Source organism: Gorilla gorilla, chromosome 3 (genome assembly GCF_029281585.2).
Source record: "Gorilla gorilla gorilla isolate KB3781 chromosome 3, NHGRI_mGorGor1-v2.1_pri, whole genome shotgun sequence".
Lineage (NCBI taxonomy): Eukaryota > Metazoa > Chordata > Mammalia > Primates > Hominidae > Gorilla > Gorilla gorilla.
In genome coordinates this window covers 39,063,528-39,089,879 of record NC_073227.2, presented here as the reverse complement: position 1 = coordinate 39,089,879, position 26,352 = coordinate 39,063,528, and the positions used below count along the sequence as shown (strand labels likewise).

General features: G+C 33.7%; 1 protein-coding gene across 6 annotated transcripts in view; it reads right to left on the bottom strand.

Moving 5' to 3' along the window:
- Window positions 1-26,352, bottom strand: part of PCDH7 (protocadherin 7) — a 426,915-nt gene that overhangs the window by 191,962 nt on the left and 208,601 nt on the right. For 2 of the 6 annotated variants that reach the window (XM_019025887.3, XM_055385512.2), the window contains exon 3: window positions 4,700-4,795. The exons of the other annotated variants lie outside the window; for them this stretch is intronic. In XM_019025887.3, the coding sequence (XP_018881432.1) occupies window positions 4,707-4,795 (89 nt within the window). In that variant the 3' untranslated portion in view covers window positions 4,700-4,706. The remainder of the gene's footprint in view (window positions 1-4,699; window positions 4,796-26,352) is intronic. 6 annotated transcript variants of the gene reach the window in all.

Here is a 26,352-nt window from a genome sequence, read left to right as displayed (position 1 = left end):
ACTAAAGATTACATCCGTGATTTAGCTCAGTCTCCTTATTTTGCAGCTGAGGAAACCATGCTCCAGGGAGGTTAAATATAGTTTCCTGGCAAACCTAGAACAAAATCTCAATTTATAAAATTCCTAGTCTTCCATATTCTGTAGAAAGTTGGAATTCACTTTAAAAATGAACTAGTCCAAATCCTCCATTTTAATGGCATTGATGAGGTCTTGAGAGGTTAAGTGATTAATCCCTGTGTCCTGCTTTTCACTCGTCTTTCTATGACACTAAAAGACAGAGTAAAAGGTATCAAATTGTCACGTTGCACATGGCATACCCCTTCAACAGCAGTGATAGCAAAGCAGATACATGTTCCCTGTTGTTTTAAGAATATGGCCTAAGAATCTTATAGATAATCTAATACCTAAAGGGTATCGCTTTGGTAACTGAATGTCAAAAAGCAGAGGGAGGTGCATATATTCATACAATGTACAAAGAAATGTTCAGTACCACAGAGAAAAAATTTATGTCAGCACTGGAGCTCTTAAGAATATTGTACAAAGTCAAACAATATAATTACCATATGGAAGACTTTCATTAAGATTATATAGGTTCATAATATATGAAGCACATTTGAAAATGGAAGTCTTGGGTAGGGTCAGCAAAAAGGCATGTGGCATAAAAAGTGTTCTCTGCCAGAAAATTAATTAAATTTCCTAGTTCTGGAAAAGGCCATATATTCTGCATAGACACTCACTGAAAGTCAGATGTGCAGGGCCTTGCAGAGTGTGCCATAATCTACTCATAAATAGGCTTCACCAAGGGATATTGACAGCAATTTGGCATTTGTAACAGTTCCCATAAATGAAGAATTTACTTTGCAATAAATTATGTTAGGGAAAGCGCAGATCTGACAGCTCTTGCTTTACACATCTTTTAATCTTGTTTTGCCCTCCATGTAACAATATAATATATTGTTATGTAAGAGACCATATTATCAGTCAATCAAGTCAATTACTTGCAATGAAAAAATAATTTTTGTTTTGTTGTGCTTGTCTTTTACTTCCACCGATGTTATTATCCACTTAAGGACATTATATTTTGTAGTGTGAAATTTGTTAGAATGATGAATGGACTTCTTAGGCAAAGATTCACCTCAGACAACCAACACAAACTAAAATATGTATTAAATTACAAAGTAAAAAGTAAAGACTGAAAATCTTTCTTCAAATGCTATTTTTAAAATTAATTGTTTTACACCTACTCATGTTTATTTTATTTATATACTGCATCCTATACAAACCACACCTTTAACAAATTAATGTCAAAGCCATATGCAGTTTTAATCTGTACCTCTTTTTATTTTTTTTTCCTTGAAGGTGTTCAAATGAAATTGCTAGTTTCTTCAAGCTGATTAAATATAAGAACATAAACTGTGGAAGCCCATGCTGAATTGCTTGTTTTAGGCAAGACCATTTTTCACCAAATGAGAAAATGAAAATAACAAGAATACTAAAAAGATTTGCAATCAAGTAACATAGAAAAATTAGAAAGACTGGGGCTACAAACCAAAAAAGAAAATGGAGAGACATTAGATATCTAGACATTATGACATAGTGTCTGTCTGAATTTAAGTCTAGAAATACTTTCATTTAAAAAAAAATAGAAATTATTTTGTGCTTCCAAAAGGGAAAACTGGGATAATTGGATTCAAGTTACAGGAAGCTAGAAAAAGCTGGAAAGTTAAAGATGTCCCAAAATAGGAGCAACCTCTAGACTTTGTGTCCCTGGAATTATTCAAGTGGAGATAAGCAAGTCTTATAAATGGTGTTAAGGGATGCATGCACAATCTAAGATGGGATTTGTTAACCATTAATCTCTATCCACTCTTAAAATTTCATGACTAATTCAGCAAATATTTATTCTATGCTTCAGGCACTCTACATAAAGAAAAACAGATATAAGGTGATACTTTTATGTGTAAAACTAACAGATTAATTAGTGTTATGAGTATCTTGGTAGAGAATGTGGTGGAGAGGGATATTTGGACTTGAATCCTAATTTCCCAGCAAGCCCTGTCTCAACCGTATTCTCTAGGCACAACTATTTTAGTTCTAAATGCATAGCTCCAAATTAATGCTTAAGCCCGTATCTTGCTCTCAAAAAAACTGTTGTCACAGAAAAAGTCCTAAAAACATACAGTGTACACAAATCAATGCATCTTAACTTACCCTTTTTCTTCTCAGTCATTTTACCTCAAAGGCTTTTCTAAGAATAAGGAAACACAAACTCATAAATAAACTTATTTTTCTCTACCTGCATTGATTTTTTTCCCTCCCAATTTAATTCATATTCTTTTAACATCCTTTCAGTGTCTGTGGTTTTTAATGACATGTTTCCTTCATTTTGTTACTCCTAATTCACTTTTCCAAAATTATTTTGCTTCTTTTTTCTCAAAGATTTTTTTTTTCTCCTTAATTTGGCCTCTTTTCCTATCTGTCTTTTTACTTATCCACTGTTTTCCTTTAGTGGTAAACTGATACAACTGTTTTCCTATTCAAGCATAGCCTCTTTATTTTCCTATAATACCATGTATAATTTTCATAATTTCCTTTCCTCAAATCTTTAAAAAAATTTGGTTAAATTTTCTTCTTTCTGTGTGAGTTACAAGTGTTTCTGTGCTTCCTTTCCTGCCATTAGATTTGATAAATGTTACAGGATTTGAATTACCAATTTCCTTTTCTGGGGAAGAAAGTATTTTATATTGATTCAGTTTGTAGTTACAGGTCCTAAATCTGCTGAAAAGTAATAAATTATTTCTTATAGAGAATATATTGAGTAGTCTATGAAGCTAATAATGGCCAAGAGCAACAAGCTAAGTAGGGAATAAAAACAGAATAGAGAGAAGTATGGGTGAAGGGAAGGGCCCATGTTCGGGAGAAGAAGACAAAAGGCTGTTTTGTGAACATTCACTCATTTAATCAACATTTAGTGAGTAACAAATACTGTGGACATTGAAGAGCTCATGAAACATAAGGTGGAATCATTGCCCTCTAGTAACTCAAGAGGTGAGCATGAACGAGAGTACTGCTTTCCTGGGGAGAAATGAGGAGAAGCTGTATAAGGCATGTCCCACTTGAGTCAATCCTGAGTGATCTTGTCCCCTCTCAACTTCACCACCTCTCAGTTTTCTTACCTATTACATAGAATGAATAATAATTTCTAACTCATTGTTTCTTTGTGTGGATGAATCAATAAAATGGAAGTGAAACTCATTAACATTGTGCCCATACAAAATAAATCCTCAGTACACGGTTGCTGTTATTATTTTTTGTATGTGAATTTTCCAAACAGCCATGAGTAAAGTGCCTTCCAGAGGAGAAACCTAACCGTGCGAAGACCTGTGGACATGAAAGATTGCACTCTCTGGGAAAGATGCAGAGCACAGAGTGCAGTGTGTGCTCAAGGTTAAAACAAAATATAAAGGCAAGGAATGTGGGTAGAAGTGAGATCATGAAAGATACTCAATGATCAGAGCTTTATCTAATAGAAAGCCATACATTTCTAAATGAAGATTAATGGTCCAGACTAACATCCATTCCCTTTTCAATTTCTCCCGTATTCCAATGCATTCAAATACAGTAGGAAAATGGAATATGATCTTTTAATGTTCGGTGAAAATGTATGTAAATTGAAATGGTTTGCTTTGTTTATGTACACAGACAAGTCTTAATTCTGCTACTGTTTTAAAGAGTACTACAAATAATGCTGCTATACACATACACACCCATAAACACACTATTTTTCTAAGTCATCTGCCAAGAATCTTCCTAGCCCAAAGGTAGCATTTTAGTCATGTGTCTCAGAGAACCTGAGAGAGTCACAAGACTATAAGCAAAGCCTGATACATCAAAACAAGCCCCTGCAGGAGCTGGGAGGACTTGTTTCACTAGTGAAAAAAGAAGTCAAGAAGGCGGGCGCTTCCTGGTGATGACTGAGTGTTCATGTTTTATAGGTTATGACTCTGCTGGAGTTTGAGCCCTGAGGGCCTAGCTCCTTTCAAAATATAGCACCCTGAATGAAGGATATCTTGGACTGAACAAACAGTCCCTAGTCCCCTCTGTCTCCCTCAAATGCCACCAGCTGAGTTGACGAAAGAAAGTTGTAGAAAGTAATTAGCATGCATTCAGCTTTCACATCTCAATGGCACAGCTTTGTAGGGTATTTAGATTTATTTGAACTAGCTTATACCTAATTTTCTATAACCAGATGAGTATTATAATTATGTGCATAAAATTTTGTGCAATGCTTTTGAAGATGCAAATGCTATTAAATTTTGAAATAAAATTCACAGAAATATTCCTGTTTTATACTTTCAAAGATATGTTATATAACGATTGTAGAATGTTGAAAGTGGCATATTCATACATACAAGTTCCATTTATTTTATACATATTTTATTGAGGAAACTGCATAGCAACTTTCCCTGAGAATAATATCATTAATTTTTCTAAACTCTATACATTGAGAAAAATCTACCACTGTGTAGGGATTTAGGTAATGCATAACACGGTGAAACATATAAACTCAAGTTGAACAATTCTTCCATATAGAAGGCTCTGTGTAGTGAATGAATGCACCTTGTAAATGTAAGAGACAGACTATTAATGGAGAATGCAGAAGAGGGGCAGCTACACTGTTTCATGAGAACCACCATACCTGTTGATTAATGGAGAGGCCTTAACAGCACTCTTCTTCCATGCGTCTTGCCATGAGGAAAGGGGAGGAAGGGAAAGGTAGTGATGGCAGCAACACCTGGGGAAGGGAGATGGGGAAATATGTAAAGGGAAAATCAGCAGCCCCTACACAATGGTGTCCATCCATAGACCTCGCCAATAAAACAATTTCCAAAAACCCTGAGTTTGTTTGCTTTCTTTAAAAAAAGAATCTATATAAATTTCAAAGACAATCTAAACAAATTAATATTTTGAAATGTGTTAATTTGAACAGTCTTTCAACTATGATTCTGCAAATCCAGGGACCCAGTTGGCTGCTACAAAATGAGCCACCATTTTATCCTCGTTTTTTAACTAGGCAGGACCTTCACATATGGGCATAACTTTTTTTTACAACAGAAAAAAACTATAAGATGACTCTAATACCAAATAGATATGTATTTTCTTTCTAACATACAGCAGGATTATCATCTCATTCTGTGTCTACCTAGCTGTTATATAACTGTCTCACAATGCACATTCCTTTTCATGTCCTCCTAAGGATATGTAATTTTGACATGAAAACAACTTCAACTTATTAACTTAATAAAAAAAATTAATTTAACAGAATCCCTATATACTGGAGGAGGTCAAACTAACAAAAGTTTTTAAAATGTTCATGTTTTAATTATATTTTTGTGGACATGGTTTAATCTGGACTATGTATACTTTCAAAAAGTATAAATACACAGAATTTTATAAAAATAAATTAAATTGTATACCAAACAGTTGATGGCAGTAAATTATTTGAATTTTAATAAAGATTAGTTGTTTTAATAACCTATGCAATACTACCACTGCAAAACAAACACTGGTACAATTTTTTTCTCTTAGAATTTATTTTAAAAGAAATATTTAACTTTGTATGTTTATATTTAAATGCAAATCATATATAAAAAATGTTTCTCTTAAACTGTTTATTTAGAAAAGCTTTTATACACAGTGAAGATAAACTTGCAAAAATAGATGTGTATTTTATGAAGAAAAGTAATGTAAAAAAATGAAATATAGGAGAGAATTAATTTTCCTGTGTGTGACTTCATACACAAATATGTTTCTTAGTGTATTAGATACACAAGGGCTATGACATTGATGAATTTTTCTCTAAAGACAGGGCTATTCATGAATACGTGTTTGCATTCTTGTTTCTAAATGTGAATCTAACCTTTAATCCCAATGTTTGGGAAAGCAGCTATCACAAGGATCATTAGGGTTTGGAAAACAATAATTCTTTTCGTTTAGCCTTAATCCTGTTTAGACAGGGTGTCTCCAAATTTCCCAGTTTTCAACTCCTCTGGTCTTTGACACACTGCTTATGATTAGCCATCGTATCTAGTTAAAATAACGTGACCCACCTAAGGCTTAGGCAATAGTATTAGTCAGCCCTTGAGTTGAGAAATTTGGAAACTAATTGGTTGTCATAAGAGATTAACATCAAAGAATTCTGAAGGCATATGTAGCATCTAGGCCCTCTGATGTAAAAGAAACAACTCAAAGTAGCAAACTTAATTTTAAACTGATATTATTGAGCATATACTTTTTGCACCATTGCTTGGGATTCTATAAATTTCTATAATTTTGTATTTAACTTAAAACATTAATTGATATTACATGTAATATTTTAAAGTTTGAATTCCCCTTCAAAGTTAAAACCTCTGCATTTCAGTAAAATAAAGTTGAAAAAATTAAACCTAATTTTTTGTACATTTAAATATTCCTCAGTGATTATTTTGGGATCAGAATTTTGTCTTTGGAAGAAGCAAATGTGGGAATCTTATAAGCCAAAAACCAAAAAGGAGGAGAATCCACATGCTCTTAATTTGTGGCCAGATCTTGCATCTAGCATGAAATATAGCATTTTTTTTTTTTGCATATGAGTTGCTAATATACTAAGACTTTGATGTATAGAAAATTCTTCCTTTGGCTTTAAGAAGGGTAGATTATTACGGGATAATGAATTAGCACTGCACTGGGAGAGATTAAAAGTAATGAAAAGTATACTTATGAGAAACTATAAAAAGTAAATATATGCACAGAAAACACAGAAAAACACTGATAATTTATCAAGATGTAATAAGCAATATAAAATGATTTCATAAATAGCGGAGTTTATAAATAACCAAAACAACATAGAAGGATAACTCCAAAAAATAAAGCTGGAATCTTAAAGCGTCAAATAAACCAGGAATAGAAAGTTAAACACCGCATGTTCTCACTCACATGTAGAAGCTAAAAAAAGTTGAAATCATGGAAGTAAAAAGTAGAACAGAGGATACTAGAGGTTGGGAAGGGTAGGCAGAGGAGGGGATAGGAAAAAATTTGTTAAAGGATGCAGAATTATAGTTAGATAGGAGGAAAGAAATAGGTTCTAGTGTTCTCTACCACTGCAGAATGACTACAGATAGCACTATTATATTATAGTTTCACATAGCTAGAAGAAGGACACTGAATGTTCCCAACACAAAGAAATGATAAATGTTTGAGATGATGGACATATGCTAATTACTCTGATGTGATTACTATATACTATATGCATTGAATCATTGCTAGGTACACTATAAATTATTATATGACAATTAAGAAATGAAACAAAATACAAGAATTGATAGAGTAGAGAACTGCAATTTCTGGGTGAAGGAAATATAAATTTGATGTATTTGAAAGGTAGAGACCAGGATAATAAAAGCATCCCTCATCCCCATGAGGCATTTCGTAGGAATTTGGTATGGACAATAATATGAATTAGATTTTCACCTGGTAACAATAACAAAGGGAAAATGATCACTATGATCTATAAAAATAAGTAGTAGATGGAGAGACAGTTTGTGGTTATTATTAAGTGCACTGACGATAAAGAGTTTGTAATAAGCTTTTTTTCCCAAAATGACAGGAATCATCTGTCACAGCAATGAAACAATATGAATCGCATGGAAAACACTATTGGTCTGACCACTCTAGAGTCTGCTTCTTCTAGTTTCCATTCTTGGAAAAATGTATGATCATGGTAGAAGTACAGATATTAAGAGGCTGATAACACAAGGCTGTGGGACTTAGTAAAATAAGCCCAGAGACCATGTGCAACTGTAAGCAGAGAAGGCATTGGTTCATGTCCTCAAGGAATGAGTTCTTTAGCTGGGATAAAAGAATAAGGGGTAAGGCTGGGCGCAGTGGCTCACGCCTGTAATCCCAGCAATCTGGGAGGCCGAGGTGGGCAGATCACCTGAGGTCAGGAGTTCGAGAACAGTCTGGCTAACATGGGAAAACCCCGTCCCTACTAAAAGCACAAAAAAATTATCCAAGCGTGGTGGTGGGCGCCTGTAATCCCAGCTACTTGGGAGGCTGAGGCAGGAGAGAAACGCTTGAACACAGGAGGCGGAGGTTGCAGTGAGCCAAGATCGTGCCACTGCACTCCAGCCTGGGTGACAGAGCAGGACTCTGTCACACACACACACACACACACACACACACACACACACACACACACACACACACACACACACAAAAGAGATAAGGCATTAAATACTGAGGTAGTTGGGGATTAAAATCAAAGATATAAGAGGAGTAAATGTTATTCACAAGAGAGAGACTGCTTTTCACAGACTGGATAGGATGTGTATAAAAGAATGGTAGCAAAAAAGAGTTGCTGCAGAAAAGAAAAAAAAAGTTTATGGAAAGGGAAGTTAAAACATGCTAAGGCAGTGTGGTGGGAGGGAGGTGGGTGAGAGCTGGAGAGTCAGCGAAGTTTGTTCAAACAGGGTGGATTTTGTGGTGGAAAAAATAATAGATGTTGAGAAAAACAACAGAACACATCCTTGATAGGTAGGAGAGACATATTAAACATTAATATGCAATATGTTAATATATTACAGGGAGTTTAGTTAGGCAGTGGGACCCCTGTTCTCTGCTTACGTTATTAAACATTTGTCAAAACCTGGTGTGTCTGGTGTAAGCATACACGAGAAGAGATTATTCCCCTGCTGCATAAATATTCCTGATAACAGTATTGTTTTCCTTATCCTATCAGTAAGGTCTGTCTTAAAAGTAAATTTTCTCTTACAATTGGAAAAATCAGAGATTTTCATTCTGGGTCTGACTCTCAAACTTTCCCACAGTCTGTCATGGTTATACTCAGGGCTTCTGCGACCATAGATAGTCTAGCATATTCCTCAGGGGAGGCCATGCTTTAGGCAGAGACATTTCAGATTTTCTTGCTAGTAGTGGCTGAATAATCATCAAAAAGGGCATTTTAATAATCATAATGTCCATAATGTTATAGGCAGGGCTGGAGTGTGGAGAGATCACCTTGATTGTTTGCACTAACTGTGGCCCGATGGAATTAAGATCAGCCTTGGGTGGCGGCAGGATTGGCAACACAGAGAGAAGGAATCTGGAAACCTTTGCAAAGGAGGGATGTCACATGTTTTCACAGGAATCAGGAAACTGCAGATATGCTAGTGCCTGATCTCCTTTTAAAGTGAAGAACAAACAGTATTTTCAAATTACAAAGTACATAATCATGTAAACCCTGGGTGAGCTTATCAGTCAGGACATAAATGAGACCACATTAAAAAAAATAAATAGAGAATACTTGTTTAAAAAAAAAAATCGTTGTGTAGGCATGACCTGAAGCATTTTTTGAAAATTAGTAAGAATTATAAATGAGTTAAAAGAATAGTTAATTATGAATTCTATATACAGCTCATTTATTAGGCATTAATAGTGTTTCTAGTATTCCTGAGATTTAAATGAATAAGTTGCATAGCTTAATGGCAGTAAAAATCAACTGAGTAAAATTTTAAATTTTAAGTGTTTAAAATTACTAGCTTTAATAAGCAATTATACAATGAAGAAATTTGTGAATAATATTTAAAAATTAGGTGTAAATCTAAGCTACTGAATTATATTACAGTTGGATTTGAGATAATATACATGCACACACATATATGAAAAGTTGAAGTATGCTGTATTAATAGTAGCATATGTTTAAAATTTCTTAAATCTAGAGTAAATACATAAAATATTATTTTATTTTTCCTTCTAACTGAAGATGCTCATTAATCTTATTTAATATGACACGCTTCTTTTTAAAAGTTAATTTAATTTTCATGACAATTAGAATGTTGCTTTCCATAACTGGAGCTGAGATATATTTTTCTTAGGTGACAACTTTATTAAAATTTCAAGATTTAGTTGCATTAAAAACATTGTAAAACACTATCGGCAAATGTATAATATTTTGCTTAATTGATTTCAAATTTCTAAATTTCACAAGCCTGCTCCCTAAAAATCTCACAATGTATAACCACAATAGCATAACCCACTATGTCCTTTATAAAAGCTAATAACCTACCTGGATACCTAGTTAACTGTTGACTATTGTATTGAGTGATATTTGCTTACAATTTAATTTTAATTAATACATGATTTTACACAATGGAAATAATGAATATTCTAAGTTTACTTTTATTCTAACTAATATATGTGCAATGAGTTTTGCTCATTATCTTCCTGACTTACAGTTGTTTGTTAGAATAAGTTTGTAAAATAACGGAAAACCTAAGTCCTCACTAGAACATTTATAGTCTCTCTCTCCCTCACTGGATTGGTTTATTAGTTTGATTATTCAGTTTTGTCAATCAAATATTTAATGGGTGCCAGAGGTTAGTTTAGTCAGTGGTCCTATGTGTTTGGTTTTCAAGCCTCCTTTACACTTTAAAAATTACAGAGGACCCTAAAGAGCTTTTGCTTATGTGGGGTATATCTGCTGATATTCATCATATTCAACATTAAAATAAAAACACTTTTAAAATAATTAGTTATATATATGTCTGAAAATAGTCACAATAAATTCATTATATGCTGACAAAAATAATATATTTTAATAAAAAATTACCATATTTAAAAAAAGTGAGAAGAATGACATTATTTGACACTTTTGCACATCTCTTGAATGATTATCTTACTAGAGGATATATGGATTATCCTATCCGCTCTGAATTCAATTTGTTGCACTGACACAGAGCATGTAGCCTCAGGAAAATTCTTTTGTGCACTTATGAGAATGAGAGTTGAAAGAGTAAATGATATCCTAATATTGTCAGGAAATGATTTTGAGTCCTGGAGTTTTGAGATCGCTTGGCTTTGAGAACTGCCAGCTTAAGCTCCTTCAATATTGAGTGGAATAAAAAACATAATAATCCTGCCCTCACGGAGGCCGCACTGGAGCAAGAGGAGTGATACATAAATTTTTAAGACCCTAATATGACATATGCTAGTACCAAGATGTGTTATGCAAAGAGCTATGGAAGAGGTGGGCACAAAAGAGACCAAACTTGCAGTAAAGTTTAAAGCAGAGGTGTCCAATCTTTTGGCTTCCCTGGGCCACACTGGAAGAAAAATTGTCTTGGGCCACACATAAAATACACTAACAGTAACGATAGCTGATGAGCTAAAAAAAAAAAACCAACAACAACAAAAAAAATCTCATAATGTTTTAAGAAAGTTTACAAATGTGTTTTGGACCACATTCAAAGTCATCCTGGGCCACGAGTTGGACAAGTTTGGCTTAAAGGAAGAGTTGGCCAGCAGTGAAGAGATGCAGGCGAAAGAGGTTAAGACCACTCTGATGAAAGAAAGGCATGGCTAGATATAGCATGATGTAATGGGAAGAACGTGGTTTTGTTTTGTTTTGTTTTGACAGATTTTGTTCAAACTGCATTTCAGCCACTCACTGGCTGCATGACTTTAAGCAAGTCACTTAAATACTGTAATCCTTAGTTTGTTCACTGGTGAAATAATAAAACCTACATAATAAAAATGCAGTGAGAATTAAGTGAGACGAAATATGCAAAGTATTTTCACGTGACAGTTAATTAGCACACCAGTAATATATTGATTTTGTTGCATATTTAAAGAGAGTGAATTGGTTATCATGCTGAGAGCTTAGGGTGCACTGAGGTGGTGAAGAGAGGACTGAAGTTTATGACTGAAGTTATAAACAAGGGTGAAAAGGGCAGCAATGAAGCAGAATTTATATGGATGTTCAAGATGAATGAAAGTGATTTAAAAATAGAAATATGATAATATCCAATAAACTACCTTGGAAACTCAGAGAATTATTTCTTATGCAGGTTTTTGCAAACCCATGGCAAATCTTGATTTCCACCCAGTGTCACCCTATGTTCTTCCAGGGAAAAAGGAAAAACAAACTGTAATTTTCAAAAAGTATTCCAGGATATTCATAAAAATAGAATGAAATGTGTAAAGAGTAGCATAGTCAGGAAAAAAAAAAAAACACTTACTCAAGACAGAAATTTAACCTACCTCTTCCATTGCTTAGGTGGGTTGTCTATACCTGAATCTTGCAGCTGTCTTTGAAATTAGATTTCAACAATATTTTAGTAATAAGTAAATTAATGAATGAATATGTAAATAAATACATACTTCAACGTGTATCACCAATGTAGTAAGAATTCAAATTTGCAATTGTGATGTTCTTAACCTGGGTTACTCATAAAGTTTACTAATCAATACCAACTTATCTAGAAAATAATTTTTTTAAGGGCAAAGTACACAGAGAATGTTAGGACTTTTCTCCATGCTAGGAATGCACCATCATCATGCCATCTTTGATCTTCAAGTCTTTGAGGTCCTCAGATCCTTGAGGGATAGAACATTTAGAAAAACAATTTCTCAACTACAAAATAAAGATTTGCCATTGATATACCTTAGTTCTGCCAATTTGGACACTGAAGGTAAAAATTTATACCTTGTAGAGAAGCATGATTTTGAAATATAAAGCACACTTCATTAAGGCTCTATAAAGAATTTAGGATTCGCAAATTGAATTTCTTTTTTATACAGTATGTTTTATACCAATCAATAATTTTGACTAATTTCTTTACTAACACAATTCAATGTAGATTAAGTTATAAGAAGAGCAAGCAAAAAATAAATAAAATATTAAAGCATGTGTAATAATGGAAATTGTGAGTAGATCCTTGATTCGAATATTCATTTATTCATTAATTAATTCAGAAATTTATTGAGACTCTACTATATGCAAGACCCTGTCCTAGTTTTGCTGGATATATTATGGTAAACAAGAAAACATGGTCTCCAAACTCATGTCATCAAGTAGCATAAAGTCTAGTAAGGTAGGATATTAAATAAATAAATAAATACAGGCCTCCACCTCACCCAATGTGTTACAAATAATTCTATAAATTATTTTCAAAAGAATTTTGTTTTAAAAATTACATATCTTAAAACTTAAATCAAGCTCTTTATTTTATAACTTCTCACATCCTGACCTTGTAAATACTGAGAGCAACGGTTATATCCACCTAGACAGGTTTCTAACTCCACCTAGCACACATATCTAGGATTTACAAAGGACTGTCTGAATAGCTAAACTTAGTATTAGATAGTAAATTTTACCTCATTTTTTGGTCTCATGTATATGTCCAGGTATGGGAGGGCAGGTTGTGGAGTAATCAACACAGAGTGAGAATTTCTGTATTTCCACTTTAAACAGCAGAATAAAATAAAATACCCTTATTCAACCATTCACTACTAAAGCACAATTTGCTTATAGGTTCTTCTTTGAAATTTCTTGTTTTTACAACTTGTTACCTCCCTCCTCTTACTATCAACTACCATATTCTAACTTTGCCAAGTCAAACAACAGTTGTCAATTCTGAGTCAATTTAGCCACATAAATGTAATAATCTACTCAAAATTGGGAAACATTCTTTTGTCAAAAATGCTTCAGTCTTGAATAAGATTAGCGGAAGCTATACAAAGCCATTTTGAGTTTACCCAAATGAAAATGAAAACAAAATGGATGATTTCCCTCGTAAAGTAGAAATAACACCATTTCGCACTGTTATTTATAATCTTAAACTTCAAGGAATGGTTATTCACAGACATGTAGAATGGAAGAAAAGTAAAACAGTCTGTTCACCCTATCTACTTGAAATACTTTGCACACTGTTCTTAGTTAATGTATTTTAATTTATTTTTAAAATACAAGTTGCTCTTTGACAATAAAGCATCCCAGACACTTACTAAAATTTTTTTAAAATTATTTTCTGCTCACCACATTCATGTACAACTAAAAAGATAAGCAGTGCTCTAAGTTGGAATTCAGTTTATACATGAGAATACCCTTCCAAATACAATCATTTAAATCACACGAACTATCTGTTAACTTTGGGCAGTGTTATTCCCTCAAAGCATATATCTCATTTCATTATGTATGTATATATTCTCAATGTTTTATTTCAAGCCAAAAAAAAATATGGTATACTCTTGAGAAATCTGACAGATGATAAAACTGCAGGAGTGAGGTACATGTGCACATGTTTTCACACGTCTACAAAATTGCTGATTTCTTCTTATTTCAATCAGCTGCCTGAATTGGTTGACTATCATCAAACTTAATAAACAGCATAAGAGCTTGCTATTATATGTAAAGGACCTGTTCCTTCTCTCCCCTACCATCTATGCTCTTTTATGTCTCAGTTAAGTAATACATTTCCCGGTTGAAGGGAGGGTAAACTTGAGAATAAGCCATATGCCACAAGAATTTCATTGTAAAAATGATAGCTAAGTTTATTTTAAGAATACTGTATAAGAAGAAACTAAATCTTTGTCTTAGTGTACTCTATTTATACATAATGCACAAAAAATATTTTTGTACTATGCTAGTGTATTATTTTGGTTTGCAAAAATATAATTATATAAAATATTAAGTGGCTATAACGTTGGGATTTTTCAAATATCAATGAACATATATCAATCAATGGAAGTTCATTATAAAAAGAATTCTAAAATTACCATTTTATAAAATTTAAATTTCACTGACCAAATACACTGAATTTGTCAATAGAATTTCAATCAAAATCAGTTCAGAAAGTGTGATAATATTCTTTAAATTCAAGACAAAAAAAGCAATCTACTCTTTAAAATGGGGACCAATACTTTTTAAAACCTAATTCTTGGAAGACAAAGAAAGAGGCTAAACATATTTCAATATGTTAATGCATTTTCAGGCTATTAGTATAAACCTGAGTTGTTTTTTTTTTTTTTGCCTACCACATCATTACTCTTCAATCTGGGGTAATCATTGATCTCAGATTCCAGGCACGTGCTCATCAACTTTGACCTGTTTTTCCTCTAATGTGAATCCAGTTAAACTTCCTACCCTTAATCGACTCTTCCATTTCTTGCCAATAAAAGAAACAGGTAAAGAAATACATCAAAAGCAGGCCCTGTACATGGAATGCTATCCTCTGTGGGAGGGCAGGTACTTCTGTAATAAATGCTTATTTTAAGTTTTCCTACATCAAATTTAGACTTGTAAAGCCAGGCCATGCATGATTAGAAATGTCAAAGGCATAATTCTAGAGTGATTCCTGCTTTTGAGATCTCATAGCATAACAGCATTCAATTTTACTAGGCATTACAGGAATATTCTCCAATGTGTGTATTAAATTCCTTTATAGAGACAGTTGCGTTGGTACAAGCCATAAATTTGACAAATAATCAGATATATAACTTTCATTCTCACATTTACATTACCAAGTATTTTATGGAGCAATTTTCTTAGTCATGGCAGTGAGACTGTTCAATGATATAAATAAATAAATAAATACTATTTCAACGTAAACCCTTAGCTCTAAAAGAAAGTAACTATGCTGGAGTCTCACAACAATACAATTCACTATGAAAGAGAATTCAGTTATCAGTAGGGTCTATCTTGGATTGCATCCATGAAAGTTTATTACCAGTAGTATCACAAGGACTTTATTACAGCAAGCAATACAGAAGCCAAGGACAGAATTATGGCTGGGTTCCAGTGCTGAGAGAAAGTGCATGAAAAGCCTAATATACCACAATACTGAAATGGTTATTATAAATAACAGGCACATTTACACTGGATTATCATAAGTTTTCAACAGAAACTTAAAATACCAACTGTCAGCACCAGTCCCAGGGCATGGGGTTTCTTGTTGAGACCTGTTTGTGCATTGGCAGTGGCAGGCCTAAGTGCTCCCAGGGATTTTCAGGCTTGCATTAAAAAACAATATCCCTTATATGGAAAATTAGAGCTTTAGGTGTAAAGGACATTTCGAAATGATGAAGTACTTGAGCAGTCCACTGAAATAGCCTTAAAGCAGTATTTTGAAATACTCTAAAATATATTTGTATATTTTTACCTCAGTATTACAAAAATATAAGGACACACTTTGCTCTGGAGGGGAAAAAGGCATTAGAAAGCAATTAGGAAACTAAAATCTTAAGTTCACCTTACAGGATTTCTCTGTCAGTATTTTACTTAAAAGATTACATTAAATTTCAGGTTGGCATGTTAAGTAATAAAAGAAAATAACCCAAATTTTAAGGCACATATGTTACAAATTTTATACTGGCCGTTTATTAAAGCTTACTGTATTATAAAAATATTACTTGATTTTACAATATAAAAATATCTCAATATATTAAGAGACTGTCAAGTTTGTAATGTATGAAACAACTGATTTTAATTTAATAGAACATGTCCAAAATAAAATCTTTCAGAAAGGATAATTTATTACTCAAATTATTTCCAAGAGGTGTCTCAAACCTGCTTGGCCTAGCCTATCAAGGCTGGTGTGTGTGTGTATGTTTTTCCCCAGTGAGCAGTGCCAGTTCATCCTAAAGTTTCCTCATAAATTTCAGAATGAGTATCCCAAATATACAGTAACTGGGAAGTCAAATTCTCTACATGTTGATCCAGGAAATATCTGTCCTAAAATTTGTTTAGAAATGCATATCACGTACAAGTAGATAGTTCATAAAGTCCAATCAATAAGGAGACTAGCTAAATGAAGTACAAAAATATTAAAATGAATCCTTTAGCTCTTGAGAATCAATGGCAGTAAACTTCGTTTAGAAAGAATGTGTGTCTGAGCAATAATGTGGAGCAATATTTCTCAAGCTGCTAAAATCAAAAGAGCTCAGAGGCATACATCTCTCCATGTAGCTATATTACATTTTTTGTTCTTTTTTTCCCCTATTGCTACAAGAAAATTGTCCTAACCACTTCAGAAATGCCCTACCTTATTCCTAGGAAGGAAATGAAAGCCTTACCACTGATTGTAAAATATATATGATAATTACAAAGGAGCAGAATTGGCAGATGAGGGCTGAAAGTTGCTTAATGACGAGGTCAATTATTAGCAAACTACACATGCCATCATCTCAGTGGAAACATATTTTTACTTAATTCTACTTTGAAATATGCATCTTTTCTGCATGTGTGTTCCTAAATAGATGACATGATTCCATATGTCAAATAAAAATCCCATGATATCCTTATATTAGAATAGGAAATTTACAATATTTTAAATGCTAGCTCCAGCTGAGTCATTGATCCACTTTTGTAAGGCATATCCTCTCCTGAACATAAAAAGATTTAATGAGATATGCTTGAGAACAAGGAAACTTGAAAATGTGTTAGTGTGCATAATATATATTCCCTTTTATTTCTGTCATGCTGGTAATTTCAAAATTATTTTCCATTTTATTTTAATTTGTTACTGTATCCAAGGAAGCTTCTAATTCTTAAGCAAGTTTGAGCAAGTTCAATAATTTAGATCAACTGGCAGGCATAATTAAAATAAATATTCCCTAGGGAGGCAGGAGGAAAGGTTGTGACTTGTGTTGCAGTTAAAAATATTTGTGACCAAGACTCAAAATAGCTAAGATATTTTCTAATTGAATCATATATTATAAAAATCTTATTATTTAAAATGGATTATCTAGCAGTTTTGAAAGCAGTGATATGGATATGGAAATATTTTCCTATATTCAGCAGAGAGAAAAATTTGAAGGAAAAATCTGAGTTTACACATTTAGCTAAAGTTTTTTTGCTTATTTGGAAATTTCCAACATTACTGAGAATATTAGAAGTATTAAATAAATTATTTAATATATTTTACTGCTTACTTTACTGAATGGTTTGCATAATTAAAAAAGTTAATTGCTTTGTTTCCACAATCTTTGGGAGTCATGGGACCAACTCCAGAATCAGGCTCTTAATGCAATATTTTCTTATGCCTCTTCCCATTGAGTTAAGCAACCTCCCTACCTCGGTAGAAGGATACAATGCAGGTGTGTGTATGTCTGTGTGTGTGTGTGTTCTGAATGAACTGCCAGTGAATTACAGTCAAAAGCGATATAACTATCAAGTTTAACCATAAATAAAGCATCTGGTATTGATTGTTCTTACCTTATTTTGGGTATATTTCTTTAATTGGCTCATGATACTGAGTTATTATTCTGTTATTCTGAAACAAACAAGCAAATAAAAACACCTCCCACCAAAATCTATTAGTCTCTTCCCAATTTTTGTGAAGTAAATATTTGACCGTCCGAGTTATAATCCCAGGTACCAACATCAAAGCTACAATTTACAGTGGTTCTTGATGATAACATAAATATTGCTTTATGCAAAAAACAAAAAAAAATGCATTGTGGTTTATAATACACAGATAGAAAGAGAAATTACCTGAAAGATAGGCAGAGCAAAGTTTATTGCCGGCCTTAAACAATGAGACAATAAAAGGCTAAGGGATTTGCTTAAAACTACGCAATAAATCAGTGCTTCTATTAAATATCAAACAAAAACTAAATGTTTTTCTACTTAAATTAGTTTTTAAAATATAAATAATTATAATGGCTACAATAGGTTTTCATAAGCTTTGAATGCAATAACTCAAATATAGCCCTTTGGACTTAATAGTGGCAAATAATAAATAATAAAAGCTACCATGTATTAAACACTAAGAGTTTTCAGGTATTAACTACAACTTTCCATATCTTCTTCTCACTTTCATCATCTGTAAAATGTCGATATTACCTTGCTTTGAGTGATACTGTAAAGCAAATGATTATGTAGAACCCTCAGGTAGACACCAATATACTATAAAATCATTAATTTACTAATTCAATTATTCCTTGCTCTATTTATCTTTTCTTTTTGTATGTTTAATAAGGATACTATTTTATCATTCTAGTAAATATTTTTGATGGATAGGTTATCCACTTCACGTTGTTCTTTTTTAGTGCTTCTTTCATTTTATGTGTATTTATAAGAGGGAGTGAATACCAATATAATTATAATTTATTTATCTCTGACACTGTGATGACGTGGTGCCTTTAGATTACTTCATGAAGCCTTTTGTGCTCGAATTGTATTGCAATTGGGGTGTTTTGCACTGTGCTCAGAAAATTATCTCAAATAGCCCATAAAAGTTGATTTCTACATTTATAAATTTATTTGGCATAATTAGCAGTTTAAATGGAGATGTGAATAAGGGCTAGGAATTGGTGCCTAATTGGCAGATTCTATCCACACTCGGTGATCGGTGATAATCTTTACAAGGTTTTGCTCACTGCTCTGAATATTTGACGGTTGTCTGTAATCTCAGCCTTTTTGGAACTATTCTGCCACTGCTCACTGAATGATCTTTAGTAATTACTTGATGAATATCTCTGTGAGTTACTGGTTTCTGTCATTTATTATTCCTTAGCAATAAATCCAGGAAAATATATGCAGGTTTCTTAAAGACAGAGCCATTTAGCTTGTAGAAAACAGATGTGATACTATTCATGTTTTCTTTTTCTATAGTTTCATAGAATTATATTTGTTATAAATACTGGAACTTGTTCATGGTAGTTAGAGACCCATGTACTCTTAGTCTAGAGAATTGGAAACCAATAGCGAATTCAAAAGGTGCCAAGAAACTACTTACCTTTACAGCTAAATATAAGTGAGGCCAGTAAACATTTCTGGAGGTAAGAAAATAATCACGCATTTAATAAATATTATGAACATTGCAAGTCTGATTTAATGTGGAAAAAGACTGTTGTAGAACTAGTTATCAGCAATTTTAAGGTATCTATAAATAACTCAATATAGTAAAGTAATACTTCAGAATTCAATACTTCTATAAATAACTAAATATACTAAATACTTCACTAAATATAGTAAAATAATACTTCAGCAATACTTCAGTAATAATGTATCTATAAATAACTGAATATAGTAAAGTAATACTTCAGTAATACTTTAGCATCTTTTATTAATGCTAACTTCCAAAAAATATATGTCCAACTGCATATAACCCTTTGAGGAAGATAGGGCAGTTATTATCATAATTATTGTTCCCATTGTGTAAGTGAAGGAGATATTACATGAATTGACCCAGGTTCTCTTTCTGGAAATGTGATGGAGCTTGAACTAGAACCCAAGATATCTGGCTCCAACTCTTTGCAAATGTACATGTTATATGATACATTACAATACAGTAGAATTGTTATATTTAAGAAGGACTTTTTAAAACTGAAAATATTAAATAGACTCTTCCAGAAGGTATCCCAAAGGAAAAGAGAAACTTGATGGTCAAAAATGACTCAAATATAATGACTTTTGGTAGAGAAACTGAATTATTTAATCTCCAAAAGGTCACAGATAAGGTATTATAAAGAAGAAACTGTGCATGAGATGGTGAGTTTAGGAAAGGCAAAGGAATAGATTATTTGAATGGAGAAATAAAGAAAATATGAAGCCCGAGAGTCAATTTGTGGAAGAGTCCTCTAATTCTCCTCCAAAAATGAAATGACAGAGGAACTGAGAATTTTCATTAAGGTAAAGAAGAGTAATAATGTATTTTCTCTGCTATTTTCAAAAAACTTCAGAAAAAGTTTAAGAAGCTAAATAATCAAGTCAGAAGTCCTGTACTTTGTGTTATAAAATAAAATGTGGTTACTTAAAAAACACACACACAGGGATCTCTAAACCCATGAGCAATTGACAGAACTAATTTGATAGCTACTTGATCCCGGGGACATAGATAATACTCAGACGTAGGCAGCAAAAGAAAAAGCATACTGGCTTGATTTCACAAAAGAGGATGAAAAGTTTGGGGCTGAAATAGGCAAGAATTAGATTTTAGATCTTCATTATTCTGGGAGAAAGAGATGGACCAATGTTGTCCAGGAAACTAGAAATGCCTCTCAAAATTGAATTCTCAAAGAGCTAGTGAAGGCTGAATGCAATTAATCACACTGAATAAAGGGCAGTAAGCTTACGGGGAAAAACTGATAAAATATGGTTCCGTGTGAACACGTTGTTTGCAGTTACCTATTGAAAGATTATGTATGGTTAGATTGCTTCACCCACAGTGAAGGGAAATCGTAAGGACTGGGCCCTAAAACTCCATTTCCTCAAGTATTCATATAATTAAAGATTGAGCTTGTTTTAGGTGAGAATTACCTAAGAATTATGAGCATTTAATTAATGATTTTTGAAATTACACATAAATCTGGAATTGTTTCTTATGCACACAGTTGTGAGTGTCAGATACCACCTACACAAGAGTAACAGCAGGTAACTACCAAGTAAACAACTAAAAAATTGATAGATAGTTGGTGAATGTTTAGAGAGTGGAAAGACACTTTATAGAATGGACCAGAAGCAAGGAGAGAAATGAAGTATGGTTATATAAGCAGGCCTAAAGCTATTATTGAAAAAAATCCTTTATATATTTTAAGAAAGAATATGCAAAATCCTTAATAGATGACCCTAAAGACAAGAGAAAACAAACAAACAATAACAACAAGCGTAAGTTAGAGACACAAGATTGTGGTTAGTAGCGGACACTGAAAGAAGCACTGAATCTAGGGAGCAAAAGCAATGTGTTTTTCAGATGACCTCAAAGATAGGTTTGTTTCTGCAAGCCTCATCAGGCCTCAGTGTGTGGATTAAGAAACTCCTGGCCAGGCGCAGTGGCTCACACCTGTACTCCCAGCACTTTGGGAGGCCAAGGCAGGCAGATCACGAGGTCAGGGGATCGAGACCATCCTGGCTAACATGGTGAAACCCTGTCTCTACTAAAAATACAAAAATTAGCTGGGTGTGGTAGCATGCGCCTGTAGTCCCAGCTACTTGGGAGCCTGAGGCAGGAGAATTGCCTGAACCCAGGAGGCGGAGGTTGCAGTGAGCCGAGATCAGGCCACTGCACTCCAGCCTGGCGACAGAGCAAGACTCTGTCTCAAAAAAAAAAAAAAAGAAAGAAACTCCTCCTCTGATTCCATCCTCCTCTTTAGGCAACATTTTAAGAGCTACTCTGATTTTCCTTGGATCTCCTTAAAGAAAGGGTATTGCTTTGAAGAGGAGGCAGAGACTTTCTTATCTACTGAATGGGATATTCTCCTGTTCTAAGTTCAATAAACCGTTGTTACAGTTTGACATTAGGATCTTGTAATATTGTCGAGACTTGGTTATCATGCTTGGCTCTGTACAATTCTGAGGCCGTGATAAAATTGTGTTTTATGGATCTAGAAAGCAGTTTACAGATACCACCCAGAGGCCACTCTGTAATCAGCCAGGTAGCCTGCTCTTGTCACATACCACATTTACATACATTCTATTTAATGTTCCAGGACAATGGGGAGTGCATACACATGTCAAAAAATGGACATTAGTAGAGATTTTCCATGAAACAAATATACATATGAGTGATTAAATGGGAGTTGCATTTTTTACTTGGAAATTATTTTGTAGCAATTGTTTAGATTATCTTGAACTGGAAGACTTTTTATCGATATAGTGCTTATACATAACTCCTATAAAGCAAAAATGAACACAAAGAAATAATAAATTTATGTGACATTGGTGGTTTCATTTCTTTAGGTTAAAAACATTAAAAGTGATATCTTCCTGACAAACCATTATTAGTATGACTTTGCATACAACATATTTGGAAGCGTTTCTTTCCTTGGATGGTGCACTAGCTGTGGTGGACATCAGTGACGTGACATTTCTGTGGTGCTATGCAAACATCAAATGGACTTGAATTAGTCCTTTTACTATACAATTTGAATTTATTTCTCATTCAGATTCTATTTCCGTGATTTATGTTTTGAAGCACACCTACTTGCATAGTATTACTGACAACTGATAGTACTGTTACAATGTCAAGAATCTTAAAATCACAAAATAATTTTGTATGATGACCAGGAAATGTTATAAATTATTAGATCTCACCATAAATGTAGTTAGTCATATATTCTTTTAATTTTAAGTAAGTAAAATGGTCAAAGAATTGCATAGTATAAAATAAAATATAAAAGTCATACTAGAGGACAAAACTAATTTAATGAATCAGTATTATATCACTCAAGAAAAGACAGCAAAAGCTATTATACGGAAATGTCACACTCATGGTACTTTCTGAAAATTTTGTAAAAAAAAAAAAAAAAAAAAGTCCTGAAAAATAGAAGCATAAGGCGATTAGAAATTCTTTAAGACTGATATCAAGGGATGCCACTATGCCCCGGCCTCTGATAATGATGTTACAATGGACTTGGTGACCTAAGAAAGAAGTTCTCAAGTGTGTTCTTAATTCCATTTTCTGGTCTCCAGTTTTCTGAGTTGTCTCAATTCTGTTAAATCTGTATCAGCAACACTGGTTCCCTATTTAGTACATATAATTTTTTTTTTTTTTTTTTTCAGTTGGAGTTTCGCTCTCGTTGCCCAGGCTGGAGTGCAATGGCGTGATCTCGCTCACTGCAACCTCCACCTCCCGGGTTCAAGCGATTCTCCTGTCTCAGCCTCCCGTGTAGCTGGGATTACAGGCATGTGCCACCACGACCAGCTAATTTTGTATTTTTAATACAAACATGGTTTCTCCATGTTGGTCAGGTTGGTCTTGAACTCCTGACCTCAGGTGATCCACCAGCCTGGGCCTCCCAAAGTACTGGGATTACAGGTGCGAGCCGCCGTGCCCGACCAGTACATATTAACTTTAATTCAACTTCTTTTTTTCTTTTGGACATGTCTATGGAAGGATAATTCCAGAAGTATCATGCAACGGTAGCCAAGGCACAGGTCCTGTCTTTAAGCAGTTTATGGTATAGTGGGGAAAAGGGGTGGTAAAAACACAAAATACCTCCCATGCAAATGTCCTAACTCTCTTCATTAATCAATATCTACATGATCCCACAGGTCTACTTCTCCATCTTCATCTCTGCAGGACTAGATATTTGATAGTTACTACTTTCCCAATGCTAACTTCTTCATTTATCCTGTCACATTTTGTTTGTTTCAGTTTTTACTTTTTTGTTTGCTTGTGTTCTGTTTTTTTAGAGACAGGGTCTCAGTCTGTCACTCAGGCTGGAGTGCACTGGCACACAAAAAGCTCACTGCAGCCTGGGACTTCTGGGCACAAGCCCTCCTCACGCATCATCCTCCAAAGTGGCTAGGACTACAGGCATGTGCCACCACATCTGGCAAATTTTTAACCTTTTTTTTTTGCAGAGACAGGGTCTCACTATGTTGCCCAGGCGAGTCTGGAACTCCCGGGCACAAGCAATCCACCCACCTCAGCCTCTCAAAGTGCTGCAATTACAGGCATTAGCCACCTTGCCCAGCCTGATTTTGTTTTTAATATATTTCACAGTCACATTCGCTGAAACTTACTTCTCCCTTATTCTCTTATATTTCAGTACTTTTCAACATTCTGTTTGGATAACGTCACTTTTCTGGTGCCAAATACTTAAATCGTAGTCTGATCTATTCCCAGGAATTCAGCATTACCAGTATTCTGACTCCTAAAGCTACATTCTTCTGCTTATCTATACTCACAAATTGCAGATCTATATCCTGTTAAATATCACTTGCATTTTTCAAAGATACCTTAAGTAGAGCATATCTTAACCAGAATCATTCCAATGAAAATGTGCTGCTCTTTCCACTTTTCCGAGGTTGGCAAATGGCACCACTTTTTCCTCACCCTCTCGGGTAGGTATCTTTGGTATCTCCCACTGTTCTCCGTAGCCTTATCCACCCTTCAAAGCATGGCTTTGATTTTTTGTAACCCCCACTCAAGTCCTCCTCTACTTCTTGTAGCGTATAATCAGTCTCTCCATATAATGCCTCTCATGCCTTTACTTTTAAACATCAAATCTGTACACGCCTTTCTCTCTGACAATATTTAAATGCTTAGCAAACAGAGCCTGTGTCATTCACCTTTGAGTCCTTCATAAAAATTTGCATAAAATAAATACTCAACAAATGGTCATTGAATTTTACTCAATGGATTCTTATAACACTACATTCTCTGTTCACTGTATAAAATTTCAGCTATAGCTGCTATGACCTTTGGCTACAAATGCTGCCTTGGTGAAATGTGGCCTCATAAGGAACTGAAACAATGGGCACAATTCAGCATTGGGCACTGGGGTTCTGAGGAATGCAACCTCAGAAATGCATACCACTCTCAGATCATATAGGGCTTCCTAACAACTTCATTAATGTAGACGCTAAGCATTGAGGATCAGAAATAAAAGCATGGGAGATATATTTTCAAGCAGAAATGAAAAAGAAGATTTTTAAATAGCTGGATACTATCCTATTGTCTGTTTACTTCCAAAACATACCACTAATCACAGATTTTATTTATACATATAGTATCAAAAATTAATTTCCTTTAACATTATCATATGTTAGTAGCTGAAACTCTGTTCTAGAGGAGGCATTTAAATTTGCATGCATTTCAGATATTTTCTCATTCTTATAACGAACTTACAATTATATTTTCTGGACAATAATGAGAAGACATACATGATAATGAGACTTAATGCCAAAAAATCTACCTGCGTATATTAAGTAAAATTTATCAGAGACAAGATTTAAAAACAAAGCAACCTATTGTCTATATTTCAGTATAAAGGGATTGTAATATAAATACCTGTATGCTTAACTTGAATCTTGAAATAACAATTACAAAAACAATTTGCAACTGCCACAGAAGAAATGGGTTTTCTTAAAAATAAATATAATGTAATCCAATCTACTCTACTCTAATGTAATTTAATCATCTATTTAATTTGAGTAATACAACTGGTCTTCTGAAAATAAATAACAATGACTTCAAAAGATTATTTACGGGTTATTATTGAGTTTGAAAGGCCTTATTTACAGCACACACATTTTTAGTAATTATCCACGTTTATAAGCAGAGAGAAAAGAAAGACACCAAATTAATCTATTTTATAGTTTAGATCTGGATTTAGTTTCTGCTGCCAATTTCATCAAGGATAAATTTTAGAGTTTTTGAACTAATTGTGTTTAGCATTAAAAAATGAAAAAAGGAAAAAAGAAGACATAAAAAGGTAACAGTAACTCAATTAGAAAAATAAAACAAATAATCTGAATTTATTTGGCTTCAAATGAAGCCTCCAGGCCAGTATAATAATTGTTTTTAAATATATCAAAGATGAGTAGATAAAGAGAGAGGATGTGCAGCCAAAGAACATTTCATGGCCTTCTTCCTGTCCAACATTTGATTTATAAAATAAAAATTTTCAAAACTTGCGTCTATAATTGTTTCTTCCGTATAATTTTCCATTCCCTCCTCTGTACCTCACACCACTCTGAACTTCTCTAATGAGCTTACTATTTTTTCATTATAATTAAGTTACTGTGATCAAGGTTGTATCTCCTGAGCATAAAAACTTCCATCTTAAAGGCCGAGAATCTTTCTC